At 46.0% G+C, this 15682-nt stretch overlaps 2 protein-coding genes across 2 annotated transcripts; one reads left to right on the top strand and one right to left on the bottom strand.

The window, feature by feature from the left end:
* Nucleotides 1-7413: 7413 nt before the first annotated feature.
* On the top strand, nucleotides 7414-10118 carry LOC123429030 (DUF724 domain-containing protein 7-like). The gene is made up of 4 exons (XM_045113099.1): nucleotides 7414-7864; nucleotides 8213-8770; nucleotides 8879-8945; nucleotides 9065-10118. The coding sequence occupies exons 1-4, from the start codon at nucleotides 7538-7540 to the stop codon at nucleotides 9730-9732; spliced, it is 1620 nt and encodes a 539-aa protein (XP_044969034.1). The 5' UTR covers nucleotides 7414-7537; the 3' UTR covers nucleotides 9733-10118.
* A 1950-nt stretch (nucleotides 10119-12068) lies between these two features.
* LOC123429029 lies at nucleotides 12069-12956 on the bottom strand. The gene has a single exon (XM_045113098.1). It carries the CDS (start codon nucleotides 12905-12907, stop codon nucleotides 12275-12277), a length of 633 nt encoding a protein of 210 aa, XP_044969033.1. The 5' UTR covers nucleotides 12908-12956; the 3' UTR covers nucleotides 12069-12274.
* Between the last annotated feature and the right edge of the window lie 2726 nt (nucleotides 12957-15682).

Raw genomic sequence — 15682 nt, 5'->3', positions numbered from 1 at the left:
TTTTGATCTTAATACCTTCTTGGCAACCTCTTTTCTACAAAGGAATTATGGCTTTGATTTGTGATAAAGTTTTAAAAGATCCTATATACATGCACTCAACATTGTTAACCAATGATACTCCGTCAAACCCGGGGCACATTCGCCATTGAGCCAAAATTATCGCTTCCATGTGCTACTACCATGTCATGTTTCATGCGTAGAGCATCCTTTCCCTCCTTATCACCAACACCCCCACCCTCCCGCCGGCTTTAGTTCCAACACTTGATAGATGCAAGAATAGAAATAACAAATCTCAAACCACCTACATATCATATTTTGATTTTTTTTTCTCAATTATATTTAAATTGCATAGAAGCAAAACACCCGCTTAATATCACGATAACCATATTAAAATAGTGGCACCATCTAATTGGGTATTCTAAATACCAATGCGTGCGGCTTTCAATGCATAATGCCATAACGGTGATGCAAATGTGGTACTAGCATACACACAAAATTATTTGACCTCGGCAACACGCCAACCAAAATTTTCTCCGGCCAACTTATCGTGCATAAATAATTATCATATTATTTGACTTATTTCAGTTTTCTCGACATTGACACCTTGTTGTGCTAGAATACATTGCAAATCCATTGCCCATTTCCTCCCTCCGAGCATCCAATAATTAGGGGATTTAATCCATTTCCTCATTGTACCATGACAGTACATCATATCAAGTATGCGGTACATTTTCAAACCCGCTGCCATTTCCTTCTTCCGATCTATAGCATGTCAGTACATCATATCGAGTATGCAATCATACTTCAAAATTTAAGAAAATAATAACTCAGTCAAGTGTCACAACCTTTTCATATCTTTAAATTACCATGCTTTTTTTAGAATTTTCTGTACTTGATTTAATTTTCTATTCTTAGATTTTCATAAAATTAACAGTGTCTATTTTCTAATAATTTTCCAAAAAAATATTACGTGGCCGGTAGCGTAATACTAGCCGTCTTAGGGGATCATAAAGTGTCTGGCATCTGCATGCGTTGTCTCATTTTGACAAACCATTTATTTCCTGTCACACTTAGCATTTAACCCAAGCACCTGCTCTGACGCACCGCAGCCATTAGCACAGCTCGCCCACTTGTTCGTGCAAACATCAGAGAGAACGAGCGTCCATGTACAAAGCAAGCACATTAACTCATGGCACCGCTGTATTTCCTTCAGACAACCAGCGTATAGTACTGCAAAATGCAGGGTGCACAAATCCCAATGTAACAATGACTGGAGCAGATAACGGGAGTCATGTAGCTCGGCCTCCAAACGTCCGCACTCGTAACTAGAGTTACTAATACTCCCACTAAACTATCCTAACTAACCCCATGAGTTAGTCATGTTGACGCCGGGTGTAGTACGTGCATGCCTTGTCCTTAGAACAAGTGGCATCCATATCGTGTTAGACGATCCGCAAGCGCTCTTGAGCATGTTGTTGACACTTGTTGGCCTATTTCATGCTGATGTGCTGGGCCCAAGACTTATATTCTAAGGCTGCTAATAGTGGAGAGTAACATATAATAGTATCATGCATATGTTACTATTATATGATACTACCTTCATAGTGCATAGTATCATAAACTAGTATTGTGGGTGATCTCATTTATTGACATGCATGACACATAGTAGCATAGCATTTAACATGTTACGGTATCTACCTATGTTACTCTAATCCTCTCTCTCCTCTTTAATTACTTGCCACATCACCATGTTTGCTAGTCCCAAGACTATGTTACTAGCTATGATACCCCCACTATGGCCAGCCTAAGCATAAAACCCCCTCACCTAGCGCGATGTATAATTAGGCGACCAACTGGTGTACGACGCCGACATCCTTTACGATGATTTGTCAAGCGAGGGTCCCCATGTAGTCCGTCCATTCGCAAGGCGAATGGAGGCCTCGAGCCCAGCTAGACCTTGACACACTATGACCATCATATTCGAAACATATGTGTTAGACTTAGAGATATATTGTGACATATTGTTTGTAATCTCAACCTACTTCTATCTCTATCTCCTCTCTCCCGTAGCTATCCCAAACTGTGTAACCACCGAATCCTATCAAGGATCGGTGTGCCTTTCGTGTAAGCCAAGGCAAGGGTTTTGCCCTGATCAATATAAACACCCACGGCTTCCTCTCGAGGAAGTAGGAACGCTTCCATCTGACATGGTATACAGAGCCAACCTCTTCCCATCTATCTAGCCAAAACAAAACTCCACCGATCGCCATGTCTTCGTCGGCTACCGTCGCCCTCAACCTTGGAGTGCCGCCCGCTGAGAAGCTCACCAAGGGGAATTTTCTCCTATGGAAAGCCCAAGTGATGTCGGGCCTGCGAGGAGCACAGGTCACCGGCCTCCTGGATGGAACCGATGCAACGCCCATGGAAACAGTGGAGCAGAAGCAGGCGGACAAGACGACGATCATGGTGCCTAATCCCCTTTATGCGCCATGGTTGTCCAGAGATCAACAAGTCCTCAACCATCTCCTCAATTCTCTGTCAAAGGAAATCCTCGCCCAAGTTGCGAGTAAAGAAAACACCTTTGATTTATGGACTGCCATCATCACCATGTTTGCTTTGCAGTCGCAATCTCGAATCACAAATTTGAGAATTGCCATCACCACCACCAAGAAGGGCTCCATGTCGAGCACCTCTTACATCGCCCGGATGAAGAATCTGGGAGATGAACTTGCTGCTGCAGGCCGGCCCGTCTCTGATCCAGAGATGGTGGACTATGTCCTCGCCGGTCTAGATCGAGACTACGACCCGGTTGTGGCAGCAATCGGCGTTGTCAAAACCTCCATCACCGTTGACGAGCTCTTTGCTCAAATCTCCGCCTTCGATCAACGAGTGGAGATGCTAGGTGACGGACCAGAAGTTGGCTACAATACTTCTGCAAACATGGCGTACAGGGGGTGTGGCCCGTCCCACGGCAGAGGACGCGGGCGCGACAACATAGGCCGTGGCCGAGGGAGACGCTCACCCTCTTCCCCTTCTCCAAACGGCAGCAACAGGAGAGGTGGCCGTCCCCAGCAACATCAGCAACAGAGCTCACCGCACCGGGACTACCCCAAGTGCCAGATCCGTCTCAAACATCATCGCGGGGGTGCCCGTGAATGTTGGGATCGCTATGAGGAGGATGAGTATGAAGAAAAGGAGGCCAATGTCGCCTCTCCTACGACATCGAGACCAACTAGTATGTCGACTCCGGTGCCACCAATCATATCACAGGGGAGCTTGACAAGCTGACGGTCAGAGATAAATATCGTGGCCATGATCAAGTGCACACTGCAAGCGGTTCTGGTATGAAAATTACTCATGTTTGTAGTTCAATTGTTAAAACCCCCATGAAAAATATACACCTTAAAAAAGTTCTATATGTGCCCACAACATCAAAGAACCTTCTTTCTGTTCATAGATTTACTCTTGATAATCGTGTTCTCATTGAGTTCTATCCATATTTCTTTTTGGTAAAGGACTTGGACACGAGGAAAACACTCCTTAGGGTCAAATGCGTGGGAGGTCTCTACCCGCTCATATCCTCATCAACACCATCCAATAAACAAGACTTTATTGCTGTCAAGCCTTCCTCGTCAAAGTGGCATAGTAGACTAGGTCATCCTTCTTCAGTTATTGTTAAATTTGTTCTTAGCAAGAACAATCTTCCTTATTCTCATGAGTCTAGTATTGAGTCTATTTGTGATCCATGTCAACAAGCCAAAAGTCATCAGTTGCCATACCCTATATCTACCAGTATTTCCACTACACCTTTGCAACTTGTGTTTTCAGATGTGTGGGGGTCAGCCCCCACCTCTGTTGGCAGACATTCATATTATGTAAGTTTCATTGACGACTTTAGCAAATTTACATGGATCTATCTCCTCAAGAAACGATTTGAAGTATTTCAAGTCTTTAAGAACTTTCAAAATCTTGTTGAGTGCAAACTAAACACCAAAATCATTGCCATGCAAACAGATTGGGGAGATGAATACAGAAAGCTCAATCTATTTTTCCAAGAACTTGGTATCTCACATCATGTTGCATGTCCTCATGCACATCAACAGAATGGCTCGGCCGAAAGGAAGCATCGCCATGTTGTTGAAGTAGGACTAGCTCTGCTTGCAAATTCATCTATGCCACTAAAATTTTGGGATGAAGCTTTTTTAACCGCCACTTATCTCATCAATTTACTACCTAGCAAAGTCATCAACTTTTATACTCCTATCACTCGCCTCTTTGGCATCTCTCCTGACTACAAGTCACTCCGTGTCTTTGGTTGTGCCTGTTGGCCCAACCTTCGGCCATACAACACACGCAAACTCGCGTTTCGTTCAAAAAATGTGTCTTTCTTGATATAGTCCCATTCATAAAGGAGTCAAATGCCTAGATGTTTCCACTGGCAGAGTCTATATCTCACGTGATGTAGTCTTTGATGAGTCATTATTTCCCTTCGAAACTCTTCATCCCAATGCCGGAGCACTTCTCAAACAAGCCATTCTTCTACTTCCACCACACCTCCAAACTTCCGATCATGGGGGCGACAATTGTGCTAATCCAACTGATAATTGTATTACCAGAGACCTACCTCCATGTGTGCAGGATACTACAGCAGCAAACGACGCAGAAAATGGTGAAGAAAATGATCAAAGTTTTGAAGATTTGCAACCTATATTTCATGCAGAAGAAGAAGACGGAGCTGGTGCGGAACACGAGGAAGATCCGCCGTAACTTGAAACTCCTGTGCGCGCGCAGTCCCGTACGCCAGTCAGCGCCGCAGGAGTTCCGCACCAATCGGCCACCGCCACGTCAGGCGGGAACGCGCGCTCTGCACCGCGTCCCACACGCGGGCCGACAACAGCAGTCTCGGCGGGGCCCACGTCAGGATCGACCGCGTCAGGATCGACAGCGACCGCAGATTCTGCAGGACCCGCGTCGGGATCCCTGTCCCATGCACGCGCGCACGCGGTCGGCAACGATGGATCTTCTGGGGCGGTTTCTTCTGATACGTCAACCACACCGCAGGCCACACAGGTGGTCGCGGGATATCCTTCGAACAACGAATCTGAGAGGGTCTCAGGATCCTCTGCACCCGAGACTGCCGTGTTACTTCCTGTGCCACAACCAGTGCAAACACGACGAGGCAAAGTTCAACCAGCCACAACTTCTCGTGTCACAACTCGGTCACAAAAAGGTATAAAAAATCCAAAGGTTCGAACTGATGGCACTGTTACATATGACATGTTATGTCTAGCAGGAGAACCAACAAAATTGGATGATGCATTTGGAGATCCAAAGTGGAAAAATGCAATGGATGAAGAATATTCAGCACTCATGAGAAACAAGACTTGGCACCTTGTGCTAGAGAAGAGAGGAGATAGAGATAGAAGTAGGTTGAGATTACAAACAATATGTCACAATATATCTCTAAGTCTAACACGCTCCCTTAATCTCAACTATCCTACATTAAAGGCGTGTTCGGAAACCTTCCACTCCGCTACTCCGCTCCAGGAGCGGGTGGAGCTGCCGTTCAAAACTGTGGAGCTGGCCAATAGGCACTCCTCAGATTCTTGAATTACAGGGAGCCGGTGGATTGCCGAACATCCCCTAAGATTCCTCTTGAATTCCTCAAATGACTTGACTGGCAAAGCAGAGCCGGACAAGCTTTATTTGTAATAGGTTTACGTTGCATGTAATAAGATGGATTTAATGTTTCTAATTTGAGATATGTGGTTATAAAATCCATTATAGAAGGCCTGATCATGTTTGAGGAGCCGGATTTGCAAATTGCGGCCCTAGTTGCAGCTTCATGGCCTGCTAGAAAGTGGGTCCCACATGTCAGACACATGCCACGCTAGCGGGACCAGGAGCGACTCCACCGTGCCTCTGGCCACGCGTCACAACCAGAAACTGGCCTCGGAAGTGGAGTCGTCGACCACATCGCCACCTTTCTCCATCCCCTCCGCCATCCAAGAAACCTCACCCCGCGACCGGCGATCATCTTCCTTGCTCAGCTCCCATGGGGCGCCCCCGTTTAAGGAGGCGCCCTCCGACCCCCTCCTCCTCGTCGTCGGACGATGAGGAGCTCGACGACGTGCTGCCGGTCGGCGCGGAGGTGGAGGTGCGCAACGAAGACCCGGGCTTCGCAGGCTCCTTCTACGAGGCCACCGTCACGGGCCACCTTCCCCCCTCCTCCGACGACGGCGGCAGACGCTACACGGTGGTCTACTCCACGCTGGAGGGCGACGACGGGGAGCCCCTCCAGGAGGCCGCGGCGGCCGCCTGCGTGCGCCCGCGCCCCCCGCGCGCGGCGCCGAGGCGGCGGTTCGCGGTGCACGACATGGTGGAGGCGCTGCACAGCGAGGGGTGGTGGGCCGGCGTCGTCTCCAGGGCCCAGCAGGCGCCCGCGGTGGCCGGAGCGGATCCGAGGCGGGTGTACGAGGTCGCGTTCCCCACGTCTCGGGAGACGATCGAGTTCCAGGAGGCGGACCTCCGGCCGCACCGCCAGTTCGTCGGCGGCCGCTGGGTCCCCGCAGCAAAGGCGGTGAGTCCTCCGCCTCTTCTTCGTCGTCAAGACCTTCAGCCCGTTGATCTGGCCCATTGCGACTTCGTTGCCACGCCCTGCCTTGCGCACCACCTGCTCGGCATAATGCCTTGCTCTGGTCTGATGCGCTCCGCACTGTCCTCACGGCGTTGAGCTGTACTCCGCGCGCAGCCTGCTCGATGGAATGCCGAATAGGGTGAATCTTCGAGCTGCCATCAAGGAGGTGTCACGTGGACTTATCCGTATGGTGTTTTGTCATTTCGATTCAGTTACCTGTAGGTTGGGGTTATTGATTTGTGTCAATGTTGGTTCGACCGCCCATTTGTCGGTCAAGCAATAACAAATACCGAAATGGGCACTGCTCCCATATATATGTTTCTTGAAAACTAGCTAGTGGTAACCATCTCATATGTTTGATGTTTCAACTCGCAGCCTGCTCGGTAGAATGGCCAGGAGGAGGACCATTGCCGAGAGCTCGGCTTATGGCTAAAATCATTAATTTTGCTTTAGTATTTTATTTATTTTTTGGTTTCTTGAGTGTACCGTGCCCACATATATTGTTTTTCTTCTCCTTTGTGGGTAGCCCAAATTGATTGTTGCATGTAGCATTTTCTTCGTTAAATTTTAAAACATGAATTCTCGTTTTTGCGTATATCTAAACTTTCTTGGATGATTATAGCTAAATTTTCATTTTAACTGAATTTAAACAAGGATTATACATGCCCAAGAGCTGATATTTCTTTTTGGAAATTCGTTAAATAAGTCATTGTTTTTTCTGATAGTGATCAAGAAGTAACACAGTTTACTTACTCCTGTTGTGCGTAGGACAATGGATGTCCGTTTTTCAGCGAGGGAGAACAAGTTGAAGTGAGTCAGTCTGGAACAAACTTTGGCGAATCCTGGAATCGAGCTACCGTTCTTAAAGTGGTTGGTGCTACAAATTTCTTAGTAAAGTACATGCATAATGGAAAGGACGGGAAATCAGCTACTGAGATTCTGGATTCTCAATACATTCGGCCAGCACGCGCCATCACCCGTATTGACTCAAAGTACAGATTTTCTCCTTCTTCTCATGTTGAGGTCCTTCATCAAGATAGCTGGTGGCCTGGTGTTATCCTGAAGGTCTTAGGTGCTGGAATGGACAAGAAGTATGTAGTAATGTTGGATTGTCACAAGACAGATCCGGATGACATCGACCGTGTGGATGCGCTGAGGGTTGAAATTACGCAGCTCAGGCCACTGTGTGACTGGGACGGTGAAAAATGGGTACGCGGCTTGAAAAAGGTACACCTGTATATTCTTTGTTTTGCATTCTGCCATTATGGGTACACGGTGAAAAATGGGTACGCGGCTTGAAAAAGGTACACCTGTATATTCTTTGTTTTGCATTCTGCCATTATGGGTACACGGTGAAAAATGGGTACGCGGCTTGAAAGAGGTGCATCCCTTGCGCCCAGTCAACCGATAGACATGGTCCTGTTATGATAGAACGTATGTGCATCTCATACCAGAAGCAGCTGTATACGAATTAGGAATATGCGAGTTTATTCAATCCCTGTTCTGCATTCCATAACAACAGTGATGTTATTCAACGTTACTTCAAACCTGTCTTGGATACCTTTTCCATTTCAGGAATCTGCTAAGGGACCTCAGTTATCTACTCCAAAAAGGCCAATTTCCGCTGCCTTGGATAATGACTCCAATAAAATCAGTGACGAACCTGGTTCTCGTCGGGCCAAAAAGAAGATGAAGAACGCAGATGTGATACCAGAACAAATTTCTCCTCTTTTGTCTGTTCGTAAAGAAAACATTGAAGTTGCTGATAAGCTGGGAAATGCAGTACTGGCACCAAGATGTGAGTTGTCACTTCCTTCACTGCCACCAATGGCATCATTTGGCTGTCTGAGTTCTTCATCTTCACATGCTCCAAGCCCTCATCTCGCACAATCATCTTCTCACATACAAGCTTCGTTGTTTGGAGCGTTTGGACAACCAAGGTCTATCTCACAGGGCCTGCCATTAGGATCGCGGTCACTTAGCTCATATTTTACCAGCATTCAAGGGTCAAACAAAGTATTGAGCGATCAGGATAAGCAGTCAACTGTTGGAACTGGGACTGAACTGTGCAGACAAATGGAGGGATGTGTTTCTTTCCAAACATCAGTGCCTCCAGGGGAGAAGCCTGAAACTGTGAGTTGTTACTTTTATTGCATCCCCTTGGCTATTTAAACTAGTTGTAAGATCATTAAAACTATCATTTTCTCTTACTTTCTTTACATTTATGAATACTAAATTCAGCAAATGGAAGGGATAGCTGCTAAACCCATTGAAGAAGGCAGCAACGTTATCTCTTTATCTGAAGACTGTAAGTTTTTTACTACTTAACTTCTATTTAATAGTCAGCAATGTGTACCGACCACAGAATAGTCAGCAACACTTTCACAATGTTACTAGAACTTGTATCATGATACCTTCCATTTCCAGGTTCACAATCACACCAAGGTAATGGACCACATGATTCTTGCCATCCCTTGTCTGCGGAAACTGTGACTGTGCATCAGAATGGCCAGCTTTCAGAATCCTCGGCAATCCAGCATCAGCATCTTCCAATTGTGAAGACCTCCTCATTGTGGGCACAGCTTGAGGCACTGGAGATATTCAGGACAACGCCACAGTGGCCAGATCTCCATCAGTTTGAGCAGCACGTTCCAGAGCTCCATGAAGGACTGGCACTAGGTCTGATGATCTCTTTTGTTAATCTGGCAGAAAACATAAACAGGCTGGGTGTTGAGGACGACGTCGAGCTACTCGAGCAGAAGATAAATTGCCTGGCTTATCTCGAGGCAAGTGGTTTCGATGTCGGGGACCTGAGATCGCGCGTGGAAGCTTTGCTTCACATGAAGAATAGCCGTGCTGAACTATCGGGCGCTTTGAAAAAGCTTGAGGAGGAGATTGCTCGTGAAGAAGCTGACGACCAAGAACTGGGCACGCGACTTCACGCTCTGGCTATGGCTGTCCATCACCTCGAACTACATGCCCATCTTGTGCGCAATGTAATAAGGTCTGTCGTCGCACAGAGGATGAAGAATGCCATGGAGATCTCGAGGCTCAAGGTAGAAGCAAACAATCTGTCCACCGCCGTGCCATGGTGAGTTTGGCGGGTGGGAGCACGCCATCATTGTTCTTGTGAATAGGTAGTTACCATGGTGAGTGGTGGAGAACGCCCAGCTAGAGGCAGTATATGTAGATAGCGTGTATTTTGTGTCGTGGAGTTGGCCGTACGTAGTGCTGGTGAGGCTTTTGTGTGTGTTGAGAGATCATGTTGCCGCGCCGCGGTGACTTTGGTTGGAGAATGGCAGCACACCTGTGAATAGGTAGTTGCCAATGGTAAGTAGTGGGGAACACCCAACTACTGGTGGGTCTTTTGTGTATGGGCTGTGTATGCTGTTACTTCTGGGATGTTAGCTAAGTGCTAAAAATGCCAGCAAGATAATAGTTCCTTACAAATCATGCCTGATGTTGCCCTGCACCTTATGTTGATATATTCGGCACTTATCTTGTCCTTGTCCTCGGAGGATGCATGGTAGTCAATTGTGTTTACCCAAACCGGAGGCGATTTTAGGGAGAAGCATTTGGATTCACTAGTTTGTTGTGGTTTTTACTGTGGATCCTGATGTTGGCAATTGGAAGCTGATGTACGTGCTAAATTATTCAGGCAGCTGATCTATGTCACACCCATGGCAGTTATTATTCAGTTAAAACAATATGAAAGAAATCTTTTTTTTGGCTGGAACATGAAAGAAATTGGTACTCCATGTCTTGGGCTCTTGGCATCATTGGGTTCTATTCCAGGTTTGATATATTCCTTGCCAGGATCTGTGACCTATAGGCTTTGTTATATGGGAAACGCTTATATCCGGTCGACCGGCTAAATTTCCACCCTTCGGCTCGGCTGCGTGCACGCATCCAACACGGGCCACGTTTTCAGCGCCTTTTCATCCTCCTTAGAGCATTTTCAACAGACGTGTTAGATAAAACAACTATATAGCCGTGCAATCAAAACTAGCACCCCAGCAGTTGCGCGATGAAAATTAAACTAGCGCTCTAGCTGCCGCGCCTTCCATCCCCCTCTTATTCTCTTCCATCCACACAATTCCTTTAGTTATTCCTCCCCTGTTCTTCCCCAGTCTCACGAGCTACACTCCCTTCCTCTCTCATTGCCTCATCTAGTAGCTTCTCGTCTTCTCCACCTTCCAGCAGCCTCCGGTGAGCTCCGAGCCGTGCCAATTGGCGTTGATTTAAGGTGGATTCTAGGTGGGAGACGTAGCACCGAAAGGAGTGGAGGAGTTGCAATGGCAGAGATCCTAGAGACATTTTTTGCGGCCAGATTCGGTGATGCAGGGTGTTGGGGGAGCTTCTGCGTCCGTGAGCTGACCGGTAGGAGACAAGCTGCCACGATGGTCGCGCGATTCTAGAACCGGCTGTTGGCACCAGATTCTGGCATTATTAAGATGACATCAAATGAAGAAGTGCTCTACATGAATTTTTTTGTAGTATTGACATAAACATGTATAAAGTTTGGGCCATCGTCATCCTATCTCATCTCGAAGATCGAAATTATGTTCAAAATACTAAGATTTTATATTCAGAGTACTGTTCAGCAAACTACGCCTTCAAGATGGTCTAATGAGAAAAAAAATCTACCTAGATTGTCTTCATCTCGTCGAAATGGTCGAATTCGATATAAAAAGAAGTCTCAATCTGAGATGGTATGCAAAAGTTCGAGCCAACACATGTGCTACAGATGTCTGCCCCGGTAGTTCCTCGCAAAACTTTCGAGGAGGTTCCGGGCTAAATAAAAAAGTTACACGCGGTACACCTCGAAAACTGAAATTCAATAATATTTGCAGATTTGTGGGACCGAATCCAACCTCAAGACGACATCTGATAAGAAGTGTTCAACGGCGGAATGTTTCCCGTTTCAAGATCTACAGCTTTGCTTTTTGGACCATTGTGATCCGAAGGCATATGCGACCTGTGGGAGCGGTGCAAGAGGGCTACTTGATGTAATTTTAGCCCGAAAGTTCCGGGTCGATCGGAAGTTTTGGCCCTCGTAATCTGAGTTAGGCTAACACTGAATATTTTGGATGGGGTTTGAGTCATTTTCTTGTATGGAAAATTCAACCGCCTCATATATATATATGTAAGAGGTAACGGTCGATTGAATAACAACACGCAATTGCGAAACCCATCTACTTTTTACCATAATTTTACATATCTTCCTTGTTCTTTCTCTTTCATTCTTTATTCGTTCTTCGTATCGAAGGGCGACAATCCTCCAAGCTCTTGGGGCGGGCGAACCGACCAAGGGCAGCCCATAGCCACCACGTGTCCAGACGGGGTCTCTTCCAGACGTGTGGGGTTTTAGGTCTCTGACCGTCCACAAGCTCTACCTCTATGACCGCGGGGATGTTAGAGATATACTTGGGTTACATGTATTTGATAGTTTAGAATTTGTAATATGGCTCTTACCTTATCTCTAGGAAAGGTTTCTTGCTGTACTTCTATATATAGTCGCATGTGAGGCTCACTACATCATCCAACGCATTACAGCAAATCCTTTCCCTCTATCCCTTCTAACAGGATAAAAAAAATGCATTTTCGATTGGCCCAAAGAAAGAACAAAATGCATTTTCAAGAGGCTTTGGCTGGGGTGGGGGCCAGGCTAGAAGGAAGCAGCTTGCACGCAACGAGGCACTTGTCATTCGTGGCATCCTTCTCCTTTGCACAACGCTTGAAGCAATCCATGTCTTCCCCTATGGCCTTCTTATTGGCCGGGGTGGCCATGATGTAGCCGAACCTGGCGGCTATGTAGGGGCAGTCGATGTAGCAGCGGTCGGAGCAGGTGGGATCCGTGCACGCCGTGTCGCAGTCCACGGCGCACTGGGAGGAGAATGTGTACACCGTCTTGTTGCCGGGGCAGCCGCCGTGCTTGTCGACGGACCCGTTCAAGGCGTCCTGCCCCCCGGATGTGGCCTGGGTGTTGGATTCACGCTTCTTTTGGCCCACGGTGGCGAGCTCGGCGAACAAGCGCTCGATGAAGGCCACGCTGCTCGCCTCCGTGCCGCAAGCCTTGTCGACCATGGTGGCGCACGCGGCGTCCTTCTTATCGTCTTTGCCGCAGAGCTTGGAGTACTCGTTGAGGCAAGCTGGAGCGGCCTTCGCGTCCCCCCCGGCCACCGGTGCGGATGATGATGCGGCCGCCACCACCACGAGGGCGACGGCGAGCAGCTGCCCGGCAATGCTGGCCTCGCCCTTGGCGGACATCTTGTTGTCGATTTCTCTTTATGGTAGGCAGGCGACAAATGTTGGTGTTCATCAACATATATGCTAGCGTTGCATTGTGTTCATATATATATAGGCGGAGGCGATGGTCATAGTCCGGTGATGTGATTGTGAGGCCATGATCCACTAGAGCTCCATACATGCCAAAATTGTTGCATGCATGCATTTTCTACGAGGCGGCTAAAATGACCACCCAAACGACGATCCAATTTTAGGACCAATGCATATAGACTAGAGTGTGACACGCGCTTTGCCGCGTCGTTCTTTCATCGCGAGTTAAGTCTCGTATGCATGTGGTTCCGAAGACACATATATATGTATGAAAGTATCATGCAATGTTTTTAAGTATCAAACGCATAAATTTTGTCGCATGTGTCTCATAAACGAGAATGTCCTCCGTACCAGGTTGACGACGCATACTATACCCCCACCCACACACTTCGAGCCCGTAGGAGTGATTCAATGTGTACGTATGAGTTTGATTTTTTGTCAGGAATCTTAACGCATGTCAACTACGTACATTAACATACCAACAAGAAGAATCCACCTTGCTCAAATTAACATCTCTCTGCTCACGTCGGTCAAAGCAACAACCCACGTGAGCATGGATGTGTGTGTCGTCGATAGCAATGTGAGAGGGCGTTTGACAAAAAAATGACGATGGATGAGACACATACATACCCAATGGACAACTTAAATGTCATATATATTTCCTATAGGACACCTCTTCCATACTCCCACCCTCTAACCGATAAGGCATGGGCACGATCAGTTAGAACTAACCGATGGCTTCATTTGTTACAAGAGGTAATATATTTTCCTTTTTATCCACTGCATGCATAACAAACTGGCCGGAGACGATTAGTCAAAGAAAAACGGCCGGAGACGAGCAGTCACTGTACCATTATTTCAAGAACACACGTACTCATATAGTGACTCTTTTTAGGATGATGTACTTCTTATGTTTTGAAGGACCATATACTGCATTTTTGAACGAGTATGTACTGCACCTTTTACGAGTACATACATGTTTCTGGGATTATATACTACCCATATTTTGAAAAAATATATATTAATGAGTATATGTCAAGTACATATATGGGTATTAAAATTTTAGGACAACATATACTAAACTTTCACAATGTCGCATATGTTACTTTTCATGATGAATCATATACCACTTTTTATAGTATGTATGTATGCCTTTTTTTGTGGGGAAGTATATACCCTTTTTTCCGGAAAAAGTATATACCAATTGTTGTGCAATATACACTAGAGGGGACGGGGCCTTTAGCCCGGCCCGTAAGGGGCTTTAGTCCCGGTTCACCAACCGGGACTAAAGGGGCGGGACTAAAGGCCTAACCTTTTCGTCCCGGTCCTCTTACACGCCGAGACTAAAGGTGCTCCACGTGGGCGCCTCGTAGCGTCCCAGGGGCAGGCCCTTTAGTCCCGGTTCGTTACAAGGACCGCGACAAAAGATTTTCAGATTTTGCTTATTTTTGGTTTTTTTAATACAATTATTTTTGGGTTTTAGGGTTTAGGTGTTCGGGAGATTAACGTGATGCCTCGTTTGGTGTTCGGGAATTAGTTTTCATATAATTTAAATAGAAATAATTATGCATATATATATATATATATATATATATAAGATTAACTTATCTTACAAGCGATCATATATATACAATTATATGGAGATCTGAATTATCGGGACTAGAGCCCGTATATTCGATTACATGTACGAACATCAGTAGTGGCCCTTAGCTACACTAAATCGTCCTTTGTCTTCTATAGCTTCCGTCCTCAGAAATCCCGCAAGCTCCTCTGCAACAGCAATCGCGCGTTGCTCTGGTAGGACCTTCGTCCTCATGGCCGTGTGCTATATAAGAAGAGGAGATGAATATGAATATCAATCATGATAACAAAGAATGACGGGTAAAAATAGAGGTGCGGATGTTCATTGCTTACGTCGAATCTGTGATCCTTGAACTCAGAGGTAAACGAGCGAATGGTCTCGCAAACATAGTATCCGCATAGATGCGTTCCCCGTGGCTGTTGGTCGCACTTTACGAGAATAGAATATATATAATCAAAATAATAATCTAGCATCATAAATGTATTGAAAATTAATAGAAGTATATCATACTACTACTTACCTGAGCCGCTCTAAAGGTCAGCTTCTCAGGCTCGATACCGGGAGTCACGCACTTGAACCGCTTTCAAACCCTGCCCGACAAGGATAATTATTTGCTAAGTTTTTCATTAATTGATATATCAGAAAATCATCGAAAGAGACCGATAGAGCGCAAGAATGATTAAAATTACCCTTGGAGCATGTCCTGCAGGCTTTGGAACTGTTCCAAGGGTCTCGATAATGGGTCGAAGGCATCAACTCTTCCCTTATCAATTTGAATGTCCAACAGAATCAAATGGAAGCTGCACATGTATATATATATATGTGTGTGTCAGTAACTTATCAATTACACTTATAAGTGAATGGACACAACAGAGTAAAGACCCTCACCTGAAGTTGTATGGAAATAGTATGTGGTCACAGAAATTTTGATCTATTAGAAACCTTAGAAGGTTTTCCTCCGTCTCCTTGGGATAATTAGTTAGCGTCGCTATATGTATTTTATCTGGGTCAATAAACCCAATATTTAGGATGCTCTTACTTTTACACTCCAGAAACTTCATTCTGCATAATAGAGTACAAGTTATATATAGACAATGAATTGAAATAACTAAACAAGTTATATG

Source organism: Hordeum vulgare, chromosome 2H (assembly GCF_904849725.1).
Source record: "Hordeum vulgare subsp. vulgare chromosome 2H, MorexV3_pseudomolecules_assembly, whole genome shotgun sequence".
NCBI classification, from domain to species: Eukaryota; Viridiplantae; Streptophyta; class Magnoliopsida; order Poales; family Poaceae; genus Hordeum; species Hordeum vulgare.
The sequence above is the reverse complement of the archived record's forward strand: the minus strand, read 5'-3'. Positions and strand labels throughout refer to the sequence as shown.